The 16,038-nt window shown below is 40.7% G+C and overlaps 1 protein-coding gene across 1 annotated transcript in view; it reads left to right on the forward strand.

Moving 5' to 3' along the window:
* The first annotated feature begins 926 nt into the window (after positions 1-926).
* atg2a (autophagy related 2A) overlaps positions 927-16,038 on the forward strand; it is a 28,572-nt gene continuing 13,460 nt past the window's right edge. Inside the window, exons 1-17 of the mRNA XM_085297191.1 lie at positions 927-1,460; positions 1,842-2,004; positions 2,448-2,597; positions 6,346-6,448; positions 8,586-8,730; positions 9,232-9,438; positions 9,534-9,633; positions 10,144-10,308; positions 10,717-10,853; positions 11,198-11,276; positions 12,013-12,265; positions 12,580-12,721; positions 13,107-13,205; positions 14,132-14,287; positions 14,661-14,934; positions 15,345-15,417; positions 15,861-16,035. Of these exons, the coding sequence (XP_085153317.1) occupies positions 1,290-1,460; positions 1,842-2,004; positions 2,448-2,597; positions 6,346-6,448; positions 8,586-8,730; positions 9,232-9,438; positions 9,534-9,633; positions 10,144-10,308; positions 10,717-10,853; positions 11,198-11,276; positions 12,013-12,265; positions 12,580-12,721; positions 13,107-13,205; positions 14,132-14,287; positions 14,661-14,934; positions 15,345-15,417; positions 15,861-16,035 (2,592 nt within the window). The 5' untranslated portion in view covers positions 927-1,289. The remainder of the gene's footprint in view (positions 1,461-1,841; positions 2,005-2,447; positions 2,598-6,345; positions 6,449-8,585; positions 8,731-9,231; positions 9,439-9,533; positions 9,634-10,143; positions 10,309-10,716; positions 10,854-11,197; positions 11,277-12,012; positions 12,266-12,579; positions 12,722-13,106; positions 13,206-14,131; positions 14,288-14,660; positions 14,935-15,344; positions 15,418-15,860; positions 16,036-16,038) is intronic.

Here is a 16,038-nt window from a genome sequence, read left to right on the forward strand (position 1 = left end):
AACTGAGAAACGGTGACTTATTGAAAGATGTAAAATTGTTAAGTTTCATTGGGGTAAAAAAATAGATCAATGGTGCTGCTCATGGATGACTTTTATCAGAAAGTTTTATCCAAGCAAATATAAATGTGTGGGAAAAGTTGACATAAAAAATATAGTATGGAACTTTTTACAGTGCTGCTTTAGTTCCTACATCTTTATGGCTGTCCAGATTGAAGTTTGGGCTAATTTAAATTTATTATTTTTCTTGTATATCAGAGACAGCTCGGGTTGAGCAGTTTGGAGACAGAGTAGTCTGATGTGGGAGCATGTGAAATGGAGGGAGAGCAGATGGTTTAGACAAAGTGTTATTGAAGGGAGCAGCTGAGGGAAGCTGGCCTTAAGTTTGTATTTGCTTTAGGGTGGTAGATTTAATATATGCTGTACATTTGCCTTACCTATGATACTAAGACTTGTGATGTTTATTATATTAAATATAGTTAAGATAAAACCACAAAGTTTTATAAAAAAATAAGTTTGGAGTTACAGAACTCTTGTTAGATACAACCAGTTTAATTAACCAAAACAAATTTTAAGGTTAAAGAACAAGTGAAAACGATCTGCAAGAAAAATAAATGGAGACAATCGGGGAGAACGCACAAATGATCTTTTTTTCAATTTTATTATTTTTTACATACAAAGGTACACACTGAAGCGGAATTTAAAAAATATCACATTTTATAAAAGGATAAGATTTGTGATTTCTGATCGTCCATATCGCCTTGCCTTCCATACAGTTATATGTAAATGTTCAAAACTCTGGAAGAAAAAATATAAAATCAGTGTTTTACAATAAAAACGCTGACCTTCTAAAAATGGCGCCTGGATAGATACGTTCCTTTTCCGGTTTTTGTCTACGTCAGTGTGACGAGTTACGCACGGACGTTCCATCAGTTGGCGAATGATAACAATAAACAACCCCGAAACAAGGGATACGCGAAGAGGACTTATCGCTGCGATTCGACACAAAGCTGGCGAAAATATGAGTTGAGACGGATACCGTCAGCTGGAGTAAAGTCTCGAAAAGTATCGTGGGAGCTTCTTGGGTCCTGACACAAAGGATTTTGTAGTTTTTGTGTAGGGAGAACTAGAGTTACGGTATACCCCTTCCTTAGCCCCTTGTAGCTAGCTGTGGCTCATTCCTTGTTTTTGCACACTTTGTTTTAGTCTGTTATGCAGTTTCCAGGGGACTGTACTCGCACTCGTTCTCCTCCACCACCTCTTCGCTCCCTCTCCCCGCTCTCTCTGGCCCTATGTCTCGCTGGTTTTTCCCCTGGTCGGGCTCAATCAAGAAGCGGGCCTGTCGGTACCTTTTACAGCACTACCTCGGTCACTTTTTGCAGGAGCGATTGAGCCTCGATCAGCTGGGCTTGGACTTGTACAACGGCAGCGGTGTCATCAAGGATATCAACCTCGATGTTTGGGTGAGTTTTTAACCGTGAGGAGAAGGTGATCTTGGCACGCGAGCAGCAGCCATCAAGTGTTTTTGTCGGACTCGTGCTCCCTCGACTATTTCGCAACTGCGCTTGAATTCAACAACAATCTCCAGCGTCGGGCTCCCAGCCTAGGTCACATTTCTTCGAGGAAATCCACTCTCAGGAAACGCACCACTAGCTCACGAGTTTAGGTTTACCTCTGTCTGCATTCAGCATAAATATATATGCCCATGGTACACTAACTATGCACTTCCTCAGCTTTATATGACACCCAGAGTGATGAGGCAAATGTGAAACCGCATATTTCAATTTTTTCTTTTACTTTTACTTCTTAGCAGCTGCTTACTAACTGCCTCCTCTTTACAACAGGCGGTCAATGAGCTTTTGGAGTCCCTGGGGGCCCCTCTGGAGATAGTAGATGGCTTTGTGAGCAGCATAACGGTGACCATCCCTTGGCAGGCTCTCTTGACTGATCACTGCACCTTAGAGGTTTCTGGTCTTCAGATAACATGCCGACCCAAGTACCGGACCAGTAAGTTCGCTTAAAGTATATGTTCTTTTCATTGAGACACCGAACACGCCTCAGCCAGCAACTCATGTTCTTATCATTTCTTAACGTGCAAACCCAGTTTGACAAAATCAGTATAATTATTAAGATTGCATCATTTATCTTCAAGGACACTGCAGAAGATGTAAACAGGATAAGAAAACATTCATTTGGTACTATTTATGTGAACAAGGACTGCAATAATTCTGCCATATACTTTCATATGTTTGAGTCTGACAGATATTAAACTAATGATGCTAATTTGTGAATCCTTTCAGGTCCACATCTAGCTCAGGCTAAATCTTGTCTCATATGTGTAACTTAGACATCATCTCACTAAAAAAAAAGAAATTAAAAGAATGGTAAATAGCCAATGCTGAAATAGCTAAAGTACAGAAATCACTCAGTGCTCCCTCTTTTGCCATCAGGTGGGGGCTGGGACTCGCAAGGTTGGTCGTCCAGCATGACCTCCAGCATGCAGCTGGCTCAGGAGTGCCTAAAGGACCCCCCTGAGGCTTCAGAGGAGCCCCCTGCTCCACTGGAGGGGCTTGAGATGTTTGCACAGACTATTGAGACGGGTGAGTGAAAGCAGTTTGTCTGCATGCAGATTGTCACTTGTCTAAATGTGATAGTTGGCGTGCAGACAAAAGAACTTCCACAGCAACGGAGGAAAAGTCAAGCGTTCTCAAGAACTCCCACAAACCATCACAGTTATGATCACTTTGGAGTACAGTACTTTCCATCCATTCCCCAGGAAACCTCTTCCCCCAAGAAACCAAAGTGATAAAAACGTACAAATAAAAATATAAAGTCATAAAATTATATTTACTTTATTGACCTAATTTATCTGCTCTTTTTTGCTTTGAGTGTTTCATGTGTTACATGTATTTAAAGTCACACTCGTTTCTCTCATCACCCTTATCTCCCCTGTTGTCACTGTGTGTGTGAGAGGGGCATCAAACAAAACCGAGTGCAGTAAGGTGGGGATTAGTCTTTGTTGCAGACACAGACAGGTGCAGACACCACTGACCAGTGCTTATTCCTGTAATAGTCCTCTGAAGGGCGCATGCGTAGTTGGGTCGAGTCCATAAAAAAGGCAGGCATGCAGATTTTTTGCATGAAGCGTCTCGCTCATTGTCTGTTGATACACTTAACGCAACCCAGACACAAGTTGACCCTAGCACACTTGCAGATGAAGAAACAGTGACACATATCACCCGAGGCCAGACGGGGAGAAATTAAGGTAGGTTGACTGCAACTTACAATAAGCTGTACTTCATGTGTACCAGATACTGTGTGTATCAGATGGTTCAGTGACCAACATAAACACACAGAGGGATGAACTTTAACGCTCACTTTGTTTCAAAACACATAACACTTATTGATACTCTCATATTTTATTTTGCATGGAAAAGAACCATAAAACTAGCCAAAGTTCTTGTTGTTGTTTTGTATTGTTTTCTGTAAGAAAAAGGGAAATCATCATTGCTGGCCTCATGGTGGTGTTGACATGTCTCAGCTTTGACATTTCAACGAATTATAGTTTAAACTATGTATTTTTAACCATTTATGATCTATCTCCCCGATTATCCCTCCACCTCATTCCAAATAGAAAGCCATCTCTGTGACAGCCTTCTTCTGTATATTATCATTACTCAGTTACTCCTGGCTGTTACCCATCATCCCACGGTTCATTTCCTACTTTGGGGGTTGAAAGGGGCTTTTGTTCATCTTTACCAAACCTCCTGATGTTACCTAAATCAGAGGCTCCTCAGCGATGTAGATGTTTCTTTGGAAAAAGAAAAGAAAAAGAAAACAGGATTCTGGAGGTTTACATAAATATAATATAGGGCATGCTACAGGTCAACAGTTTCACTGCACACTTGTTCTATCTATTCTGGGCGGCCCATCCCTGCTAAGTGACGTCCTCTGGCTTCCTGCAGACTGGACTCAGGAGATTATATTATTGTGAGAGATGGGGAATCTGTTCATTTGCATCCAGCATGCTTATAGGTTTGTGTAACTAATGAGAAAAAAAAATATTGGGTAAATTTGAAATGGAACAGATTTAAAAACCTGTGATCTGCTCACAGTTGGCCACCTTAATTTACAATTTCTCCACATTGGTGCGGTTCTTTTTTATGTTTATTTAGTTGTTTGTTCATGTAGTTACCCTTTACTCCATTACTGATAAGTATTCTTTTGGCCTATAGTACTGTCCAAAAGGCCAGTGAGCCACGCCTCATTTTTTATTCTGTGAGGAAAGTGAGATGCTAGTTGCTACTATTTATTGAAACACGTCCAAACATATGTGAAAATAAAGTATATAAGGAAAATACATTAATAATTAGTTTGAAAGTTAATATTAGGTTTGAACACCTTCTTCATCACACCCTGAACTCTCTCAGGCAAGCTTTCTGATAATTTCTTTAAGTAATCTTCAGGAATAGTTGTCTAGGGTTCTTAAAGGACATTCAAAGTGATTCTTTGGCTGGCTTTTTGCTCTGTTCTCTCTTAAGACGACCCCACACTGCTTCAATAATGTTGAGGTCGATGCTCTAGGGCAGGGGTCTCGAACTCCAGGCCTCAAGGATACCGTCAGCTATCTAAAACCTGTCCTGCAGGTTTTAGATAGCACCCTGGGTCAACACACCTGAATCAAATTATTAGTTCATTTCCAGGCCTCTGGAGAACTTCAAGACATGTTGAGGAGGTCATTTAGCCATTTAAATCAGCTGTGTTGGATCAAGGACACATCTAAAACCTGCAGGATACCGGCCCTCGAGGCCTGGAGTTCAAGACCCTTGCTCATTGATTATATTTGATGGGGGGGGTTCTATCCAGGTATGCCGTTACTACATGGTCAGTATGTTTGGCATCACTGTCATGATGAAAAATCAAGCTATTGCCAATCAGATGCGTTCCAGATAGTATTGCATGGTGAATGAAAATCTCACAGTACTTTTCTGAATTCAAAATTTCATCAATTCTGAAAAGATCTCCAACACCACCAGCTCAAATGCACCCCAAACCATGACTCTCAACTGTGATGGCGATAAACCACGGGTGGGGAACTCCAGGCCTCAAGGGCTGGTGTCCTACAGGTTTTAGATGCGTCCTTGATCCAACACGGCTGATTTAAATGGCTAAATTACCTCTTCAACATGTCTTGAAGTTCTCCAGAGGCCTGGTAATGAACTAATCATTTGATTCAGGGGTGTTGACCTAGGCCCTTGAGGCATGGAGTTCCCCACCCCTGCTGTAAACATTTAAATTAGTACCGCTCTCCTGATCTCTTCCGGATATACTGACAGTGAATTGAAAATTACTCTGTAAGACTCGTTACTGATTCTAGTGACAGTCAAGTTCTTGTGTTGTTCAAAATTATGTGCTTTTGAAGCAGGCTGCTAGTAACAAGCATTTAGAAGGCCTGGAGAACTATTGCTCAAGACCACTTTAATAATTAGAGGAAATTCTGGCTCCTTGGAAGCATAGACATTAAAGGTGGCTCAAGACCATTACTCTGTTTTTTAATTTATTTTTTTATAATTGAACAACACTTCATACATATACATATAGTGTTACACAGTACAAGTGAGTTGTTTGACATTTATAATGTGCTATCAAACAGCATTAATGTTTGGTCATGGATTTTTTTTTTTTTTTTTTAATTTCACAGTAACTTTACAGTGCCCCCATTATACTTCTACTTCTTTTTCATAATCTACTTTACTGTTACAATGGTGACTGCTCATATTAAATATGATTGATGTTTCAGATAAGGAGGCTGTTGTTTGCACAGGTAATTCTTTCTCTGTTTGATCAGTTTCAGGCAGTACTTTCTGTTCCTTACTTGGCTCTTGGCTTTGATGCCAATGAGAGGTCATATCCTTAATATTGTCATCTTGGGCACACAGCTCTGTAATTCCACCAAGCTGCTCTTCAAATCTTTTGCTTCCAAAACTTTTAATTTCCTTACAGGAAAACATGTCAGTTCAACTTTGTTACACTTCACATTTTTCCATGGTTGTTCATGCCCCATCTGAATTGGCTTTATTCCCCACCACTGGGGCCTCCACCATAGTTTGATATCCACTGTTTTAAAGGGAGGTGAATTAGAGCCTCTTGTTTACAACGGTTAGCTCTGACTTTGACAAATCAGAATTTACCTTCATTCAGCTTTGATTAAGCAGATGTGCTTCAGGGAGACAGTAGAGACACTGTTAATGTACATATTAGATCCCACCATTCAGAGCAAAGCAGAACTCATGTAAGAGATCGGTGCTAATGAATCTTTGCATATCTGTTTTGTCGTCTGTTTTTCAGTCCTTCGTCGCATTAAAGTCACCTTTCTAGACACTATCGTCCGCATCGAGCACCAGCCCTTGGACCTGGAAACAGGCGTTGCCTTAGAAGTGCACATTAAAAGGTGAGTTCCTGCTTCCTTTTTCCTAACGGAATATGAGCTGCAAACAGGAAAAACTAGACCTGGTTTTCACTGAAGGTTATTTTACATACTTACAGTTACAGCCTCATTGATACTACAGTTAGAGTAGTAACAACATTTCCAGTAGTAATGGAAACACTTTTAAACACATAAATGTATAACTTGTGCTTCAGTAGTTCACCTGACAGTAACTTTACTTGCCTTTTAGAGTCACATTGTCTTCATTCAGTGTATTAAAGGGAGCAATATGTGTTTGTGTGTTTATTTTTCTACATTTACGTTCACTAGAAATTCCTGAAATTTGCAAATGAAATAATAGTAGGCTTACTTGGAATTGATGCTTAAGTGGAAAATTAAGCCGTAGCTATGCTGTAGCTGCAAACCCCTCTGAAACCCTACGTTGTAACCTGGCGTGCACTTTGATGTGTGTCGGTACAACACAGCCGGTGTGATTGGTCTGTTCAGTACTGTTGATACCTCCTGTGCACTTCTGGCGACTTTTTCCCTAGATTTGCATTTATCAGTGACAGAATAATAATCATAGCACCAGTTTAAGGACTCAAAAATGTCAGCAATTTCACAGAAGGTGATAGCTGAAATGGTCAGAATGGATGTGGAGGAATGAACAAGCAAAACTTGACGGACAAAACTGACCACAACAAAGAGCGTATGCCCAGGCACATGAAAGACTGGGACACAATCACAAGGTTATTAACACATAGTGCACCAGCACAAGGATAAGTGGTGGCAACAGCGTCGGCCGCTTCCAGAGTTACGTCGTAGGTTCTACAAAGATTCCCCACAGAAGTCAGAAATCAGGCCCTATGATCGTAATCCGCAGCTTCAAGAAAGCTCCAAATGTGTTCACCAATAGTGTCATATTTTAACCTTCTATCTAACTGTAACATTACCAGTATTCGGCTGAACAGTGGCTACAGATAACTGCAGCCTGTGCTTGAGGTGTTGTCAATAATAGAGTGTCTGTGACCGTGACATTCATTGATGACTATGGACACTAATGAGTCACTGATGCTGCGTATGAAACACCAGAATTATATATAGAGAGAGCTGTTCCTAATAGTTTGATGTATTCGTGCTGCATTGTTGACATAACATTGGAACCATTTCCAACTGCAGTAGTCAAGCATGGTTAAATAAAATGCACTAAACCTAGTTTAAAGCATAAAATACTCTTTCTGTTTTATTATTACAAATGACCCCCAATTTTTTATTTTCAGATAGATCTTATAACTTTAAAAAATCCTTAATCCAAGCCTAAGAAGACAGGAGAGGATGTAAGTTGTCATAATCAAGAAAGTGTTTTTAGCTCTCAGGCTACTTTTAGGCTGGCTGGACTTTAAATGGGATAAATCACAGTACTTTTTAAATTTCCAAAAGTTGAATCTGTTCATCTGGACGTAGCGTTTTTGTGGGAGAAACGTTTCGTCACTCATCCAAGTGACTTCTTCAGTCTCGACAACGCTACGTCCAGATGAATAGATTCAACTTTTGGAGATTTACTTTCCTGGATGATTGAGAATGCATCAGGATACTTTTTAAATTATTTAAACTATAGTTGCTAATATTTTTTTGACAATCGCAAGTTATTATCTGAAAAGGAAGGTAAAGATTACTTTAAATAGACTTGGATTACAGTATGCTCATTTTTTTTAAACCTCAATGCCCTGCACACGTCTTTCTGTGTCCCTCATATGTCACGACGTTATTGGCATTTTGCTGTGAGACTGATGACTCTCTGTTGTCCTGGCATATTGACAAAGCTGCACAGGTTGAGTTTTGCTGATCTGTGATCAGAGGCCACAAGGGCAGAACTGATTCAGGTCAAGTGAGGCATGTTACACATGCAGTGTTTGTTAAACAGGAGCTTCTGCTTCAGCTGTCCTGGTGCTGAAGGCACTGATCGTGTAAGTGTGTATTTCTGGTCAGAATATTACGTTGGTTATCAGCATATCATTAATTACACGACTGGTGTTTTGTCACATTGAAACCAGTTTGCAGGTGTAATGTCTTCCTCTGTTTCCACCGTTATTTTCTTCTCACTTAAATTTGCTGTTAGCAATAAATGGTGTACATTTCTGATTTTGCCATGTTGTTCCAGGCTGGAGTATTTCGACGAGGCAGTGCGCGATCCAGCCAGCCAGACTGCCGTGCCTGTCGACATCCACCAGCCACCCGCCTTCCTGCACAAGATCCTCCAGCTGAGCGCTGTTCAGCTGTTCTATGATAGCAATGGCATAGTACAGGTGATGGAGACCACGCTGCCTCAGATTTCTGTATCTTTTCTATTTTATTTTCTTTATTTCTTTTACCTTTAGATTTTTTTTTTTTGCAACATTTTTAGTTTTCATTTGGAATACAAGTAATCAGACTAACAAATGTGGACAGCTTTGGGGACACGTTGCAGATATGACACAGACATGATCTGCTGATGTTTAAACTGAGACTATAAGATCAGTTCAGACAATCTGACTGGAGAAAGTCTGCAGCTTTTTAAAAATGTCTGACTTCAGAAGGATACTTTTTAGGTTACAGCTTTACAAACAGGATGATTTGTCTTTTCTTATGTGAAGTGTTGTCAGAAAATAATGTATTAAAGTACAACTTCCATAATAATGGTATGTGATACCTAGGGAGGACAAAGTGGTGTGGATCTGCTTTTTCTTTAGAACTGAATTATAATTTACAAGTGGCATTGTGTGAAGAAGAAAATGTTCCTGACTTTCATCTCTGTCTTCATTTGACAGGGTACTCCTGAGGAGGAACACACAGATTCAGCCATGGCTAGTGAGGGAGAGGAAGGTGAAGGCGACGATGATAAGAAGGAGGAGGAAGAGGAGAAGGCCAAGCCACAAGTTGCCCCTCTATCTCAGCCGCTCCTTATAGGAAGCTCCTCCGGTTTCATTGAGACCACCGTCAAGATCAAACAAAACGACATGCTGCCCGGACCAAAGGTGCACGAAGCTCTCTCATGCACACCAAGAAATGCAAAAACACAACTACTGTCTCAGGCTGACTTCTCTCTCTTTTCTTTCTCTCCGATTCTTAGCTGGAGTTGGATGGGAAAGTGGGCTGTGTCCACATGCTGCTGTCTCCTGATCAAATAACCCATCTGACAGACCTGCTGGCAGCCCTCTGTATAGACACTGGTACAGAAAAACGGGCAGTGTGATATAAACTAATTCATGGCCAGTTTTATGATTATGCCATGACCTAAAATAGTCTGTACCTTTATAAGTTAAAGAATGCCATTTTTGTCAGCTGACTCTAGGTGAAAGCAGAAGACTGGTTGAAGCATAGTTAGGTAATTGGGGGTATAGTAACATAAATAAATGATTTTAAAATTAAAGTTTTCTCTGTTTCCCCTTTATGGTCATGTAGGTTAAAAAGTATTGCCCTCGCTCATAATATTGCACCTGAAATGTATGATCCATAAAGTAGTACGGGCTCACAAATTCAAGCAGTACATTGTACAGCCCCATAATGTGATAACGTCTCTGTCCTTAAACACCTACACTAGTCTGGCTTCTCCTGCTGCAGCCTGGAGCTAAACAATAATGTCACAGATATTTTTAAACGCCTCCTAAATGTGAGGTTATACACATGGTCTGTTTTCTTTTGAACCATTTTAATCAGATATTCGCTCCTCTATTACCCAGAGCCAGAGACCAAGTGCGGCAGAGTGCACAGTCGTCCGTTAGACTCGGATGACATGCGAATGATTGAGGAAGACCTCGGTAAGCAGCTCGGCTCCAGTCCCAGAGACGATGAGTGGGAAACTGAGCCTGACCTCGAGTCGTTTGTCACCGGCATGGAGAATGGAGGTACACGGATCAGTACAAGACCTCTTATACTGTGTCTGCTTCAAATGCATCCTAACATCAGGAGGACTGTTAAGAATCTGCATATTTAATTAAAAAGAAAAAGCCAAGTAAATTGTGAAGCATGAGTTGATTTATTTTGGGATAGTAAATGGTGTTTGTTCCCAATATCTTAGCTCGCAATTAATACACAGTTTCCTTTGATAGTGTCATTTAAAAAAGATACAGGACACCAGTCTGGTGTTTGATTGTGTGAGCCACAGAGAGTAGTCTGGTATTTTAATTTTATGTCCTATTCCTGAAGGTGTGTAAAACTGCTGCTCCTTTTCTTACAGGAACATGACGTGAAGAAGTGTTTGTTTACATTTCAGTAATTAATCACTCGGTGTGTCTGTATGTGTCTTCCTGCAGAAATGTTTTACTCTATGGGTCCTGCTGGGATGACGAGCAGTGTGACATCTGTCCGCTCCGGCAGTGAGCTGTCAGACAGCGACATGGAGTCTTCCACACACAGTCTAGCCAGCTTCGCACAGCCGCTGTCTGCACAGGTACACAGTGTGTGTGTGTGCGTGCGCGCGCATATTTAAATTTCTAACAGATGCCTGATTGTTCTAAGGTCCAAAAACTGTCAGAATAAATTTCTGGTTGATCTGTATTTGTATTGTGTGCTCATGCCATGAAAAGTATAAAAATATCTAGTATGATTTTTTTATTTTATTTTATTTTTTAAACAATTATTTCATTTATTTTATTTTGGGCGTTTCACAGTTGTTAACAAATGCAAAAATGTGTTTTAGCACCAATTGCAAGCACAAAGTTATGTATGTTGAAGAATAGCATGCATTAAACAGGAATTTGTAAATCTTGTTCTCACTTTGACTTTTCCTGCCAGGGCGTCATGAATTGTCCCAGGAGATATCCTGTTGCTGGCTGTCTATCTAGTCTACCCCAGGCCAGCGGCCGCAGTAGAGGTAATGTGGAGTGCTAAGTAATGGGTTTATGTTGGGAAGAGGGACGGGTGGGATATGTGTAAAATGATTTTGGTGAAAGTACACAGTTGTACATTGTCCGGCCAGAGGACTGAACAGTTTGGTTGAAGCTCACGCTCTACCTGAATACTTCAGAAAAAATGTGCTGCTATTAATTCAGGAAGCTCGAATCTTTTCAGCTTCACAAAAGCCACAAAGTTATTGATTTTTCAGTATTTTCAAGTCTTACTCTTCATTTTGCCTTTGCTATAAAAGGAGCTGAAGTGGTGAAGTAAAAATAACTAAGTCAGGGAGCATCTAATTGGTCTACCTGCAGACATACACCCTGAATTGGGTTGACAAGTTTGCATGTAGGCTGTGTTTAATGGGCAGTCTTGCAACTTTAGATGACCACAAAAAGCTTGCATGTCTGATATATATATATGTACACATTAAAAAAAGTTAGATTTTCAAGAAAGTTGCTGGACTTTTCTGGGAGAAACAGCAAAAGAGAAGGGTGCCAGAAGATGGTGTTAAAATAAGGGAGTCCTGGCATTTGTGCCTATAGAAGAATCAGGAGGTCTAATATAACAAGTGTCATGATTACACTTAGTAATAGAAGCAGTGCCTTAACACTATGACAACTAAATGTAAAGCAAATTAAATTTACTTATATCCTTATATTAAGCAAGAAAGCCTGGCCATGCTTTGTCTCTATGCTGAACTCTCATCTTTGCAGGACGATCACACAGCGGCCAGGCAGAGCAGCTGAAGCCTGACGCGTTGCTGCGACTGACCCTTGGCGGACTCACTCTAACCCTTCTGCTGGAGGATCCACAACCCTCCAGTGCTGACGGAGCCTCGTCATTGGCTCAGGTGTCTAAGGTGTTTTTCAAGGAGCTGACCGCCTTCAAGGACAGCATGTTCAGTGAAAGAGACTTCCATCAACTGAGAGGCGGATTCGCCAAAGCCTGCCCACGCTCAAATCTCAGGTTAAAAAATGCACACATCGTCTTTATTGTGGTTTTGTATGGAAGGACAACGAAAAATACACTTTCATAACCAGGTGCTTGTGATTGATCATTAGATGGTAGTTATATATTTCTTAAGTACTACAAACATTAATGAAGTTAGTCTGTAGGTATTGAGGAGGATGCAGATGTTTTGGGAGGGTTTTTTTTCTCCTTCTTTCCGACTTTTTGTTGGTCCTGCTTCCGTCCTCTCTCTCAAATTGCATTCACACACAGTTGGTCAAGTTTTCCCACTGAGACCAAGAGTTTGTTTCTCTTTATCGTTCTCACTGCAGATTAACAGGAGCAGCGGTGCAGGTCGCCTGTGAGATGCGGAGTGGGAGACGCCAAAACAGGGCTGTGACCTCTGACCTTTCCTTCAGCAGACTGGAGATGTTAGAGTGCCTCTGGGAGGACGGAAAGCCGGAGTACTGTGAGGTAGATCATCTCTCTGTCAGTCTGTCGAGCTTTTAAACAAAAACAGGCAGTGTTCACACTTGTGTCCGTGCTAAGAATTTAATTTTGTGAAGCATTCACATTAAAGTCAGTGTTTGCACAGTCCAGAGTAAGTTATTTCATAAGAGCATCCAAATACTTAACAAACATCAATATTTAAGGTTTTGAGAAATGGCTGTTCAGACTAAAGTTATTGTAAAATAAAGGAAAAGTGACTTAAATTAGAGTTGAAAATGTCAGATAAGAACTTCACATTTAAGATGACCTTTCCCTATTGTCTGGAAGTGGTACGTTTGTTGCTTCTTTACCACCCCAAGGGAAAAACTACAAATCCAGTCTTAACTCTCCTGTGGGTTTCTCTTTTCAGCTGCTTCAGTTCCAGAAAGCTGGTCTGTTCACAGTTGGAGCTGCAGCCAGACCGTGTGCCCAGTTACACTACAGCCTCACTGAAAAACGCCTGCGTAAGGTAAGCGTTTCTAAACACACGGCCCAGTCTTTTTAGCCATCGAGTAGTCCGCTGACTTAGCCTCTCAAATTGCAAATTATTCTGGGTTCACATTGGAGCCAGGATACCCTGATGGTGGTTATTCAGTTCAAGACTTCCTGTTCTGTTCACCCATCATCGTTTACAAAATATACATTTTAAAAGCAGTGTATCAGGTAAAGTAAAAGTTAAAAGTATATCTTCTGATAATAAAGTGCAATTCACCTTTTAATTACCAAACCACAGTGTGCTCAGAAATATTTTCAGAAATGGTTTAATGGTTCCGTAATGAGTTTTACTGTAAACAAATATAAGTTATATTTATGGTTAGAGATTGGCACCAAAATGATTTCTATGTATTTTTCCCAATGCCAGCTGAGGTTAAAACAGTATAGGTTTGACTCAGAGTCATAGCCGAAATTAGTGTTTGCAATGGAGATCATACACGGGACAAGAAGCAGTTGCATGAAAATGTGAACTCCAGGAAGGACATTTTGATAGCTTAAAAAGAAAAGCATTAAGTATGCGTTTCTTACAGTTTTATTAAGAAAGATTTTCCCTCTTTTATTTTTTTTTCCATGTCATATTAAATAAAATTAGATATTTGTGACAAAACAAAACTTTACCCTTTAACTTTTTATGTCTTAAAATATTCAAAAGTTCAAGTAATTTTTTAAATATTTAATAGCTGTATCCTGAAAAATCTGTACTGTAACAATTCCAGTATTTATATATGCAGATTTTTGTGAAGCTCTTCAGAAGGATTGACCGCTAAAAGCCTTACAGTTTACTTTAGCTATTCAAACATAAACATGCGTAATCAACCAAACATTATGTCAAAAACTGATGTGAGAATAGCAACAATTTCTTTTTTCTTTAACCTGTTGTGTGTTCATGTGTTTCTGCAGGGAAAGCAGCAGGTGTTGCGGCGGAGCAGCGTTGTGCGAGTGGAGCTGGCTGAGCTTAGTGCCGAACTGGATTTGGACATCCTCAGCCGCCTGGAGAGCCTCAGCAAAGCCTTCAGCTACTGTCCCAATCAGACGCCTGGACCAGGACTCGTACAGGTCAGTGGAATAGATTTATTCTGTGAAAAAAATAAATGAGGTCACCCAGAGAGTACGAACTGTGTATCGTGTCTTAGGTCCAGACCATACAGAGAGACCTGCTGTTAAAAAAATCCCTCATGGTTACTGGATCTGAGGGGATACTTAATCTTGACATCATTAAAGGCTATAGAGTTTATAATTATAGTAATATGTTGGTAATACAAGCCACTGAGGCTCAGCCTCCAAAAGACTGTGAGCAGAAAAGCATTCAGATAAAACATAACATTAGCAGCTTTGTTCAGAGTCATAACTTTTTACTTTCTGAAGCTCTATGGTTGAAATGCTTCCTAAAATCCATGTTCACATGTTTTTCCTCCTACTGTCCTCTTAGACTCACAGCACCGAGCTCAGCTCCTCCTTCACCCTCCTGTCGCCTCACGCCGTCCTCAGACTTCGTTTCCCCATACCTGATCTGCAGCCCCTCCCAAAGCGTCGGCCTCCAACTCAGAGGGCGGTGCGGCAGGAAACCTTGGTGTTGGAGATGACAGAGTTTGAGCTGAAGCACCAGGAGGCCCCAGACCTGCAAAGTGAGCAGACTACACCGGGACAGCCGTGGGCCCCCTGCCTCACCCAGCTGCTGGAGGCCTCCTTCACCGACCTGCACGGTGGGAACACACACAAGTAGTTGTTGCCTCTCAGTGAAGATTCATGACAGGAGGAACCAAAGCTAGATGACTAGATTACTGACCACTGTTTAGCAAAGACAGTCCGATGTACTTTTAGTGTTAAATTTAGTTATTAGGGACTTCTGGAAACAATAAACTGTAACTTTAATTTTAAATTAGCGCTATATTAAAAAAAAGAGACCCGTGTCTTTCTGTACATAAAGTTATGTTATATACAAGTGTCTTTTATAATGAATGCAGACATTTTCATATCTGGCGTTTTATATTGATGTACCCATCCAAGTTGTGTTTTTACCGGCTTGGTTTCTAAGATTATAGTTTAGTTAATAATTCCTTTAGTCTGATATTTAGAACTCAGTTTAATTTCCCAATGTCTTGTGTCTCACCAGGGTCATATGAGGGCTGGGAGGGAGGCTCTTTCCCTTGTATCAGAGTGAGGAAGAACCGGGACACTCTGCCCAGGTTAGTCCTTCTGATCATCAGTGGATCAGTGATTCATAAAAGGAGTCACAGACTCCATCTTATGATGCTCAAGAAGACCATCAGAAGAACACAATAAATGTGTTTTCAGCTATGGGAAGATTATAAAATATAATAAAAATGTCAAGATCTTTAATAAACTGAATTAGCATTTCCTCCTTTTGAGGCTGTGACCAAATTGTCTTCTCTTCAAATATTCACCAGCCCTTTTTTCAGATACAGAAGCCAAAAGACAATATGTGTAATTCACGAAATTTGAGATGCTGAACTACATGTTTTAATTTTAACTTCACTGTTCAGGAGTCTGGTTCTTTCAGTACCATGAGGAGTAGCAACACTCGTGAGACAACTGAAGGCAAAGCTGATTTTCTTCATTATTCTTTCTCATCACTCATAGTCAGCTTTCCTCACGTCTTTGTGAACAGGATATCAGTGCGTGTGCGTGGAGGTGAGGCTCAGGGCCCAGCAGCTGGTCTGAGTGGCATGAACCCGGGCCTCATCAGGGATCTTGGTGCCGCCTTCTTTGAAAGTCACTGTGAATTCAACGACAAAACGAGCTCTCCTTTTTCCTCCAACCGCACCATGTTTGAGACTGAGGAGGTG

The sequence above is a fragment of the Mchenga conophoros genome, linkage group LG2, assembly GCF_057382185.1.
Source record: "Mchenga conophoros isolate Kocher_MC1m ecotype Shallow Benthic linkage group LG2, M_conophoros_male_GT1.1, whole genome shotgun sequence".
Lineage (NCBI taxonomy): Eukaryota > Metazoa > Chordata > Actinopteri > Cichliformes > Cichlidae > Mchenga > Mchenga conophoros.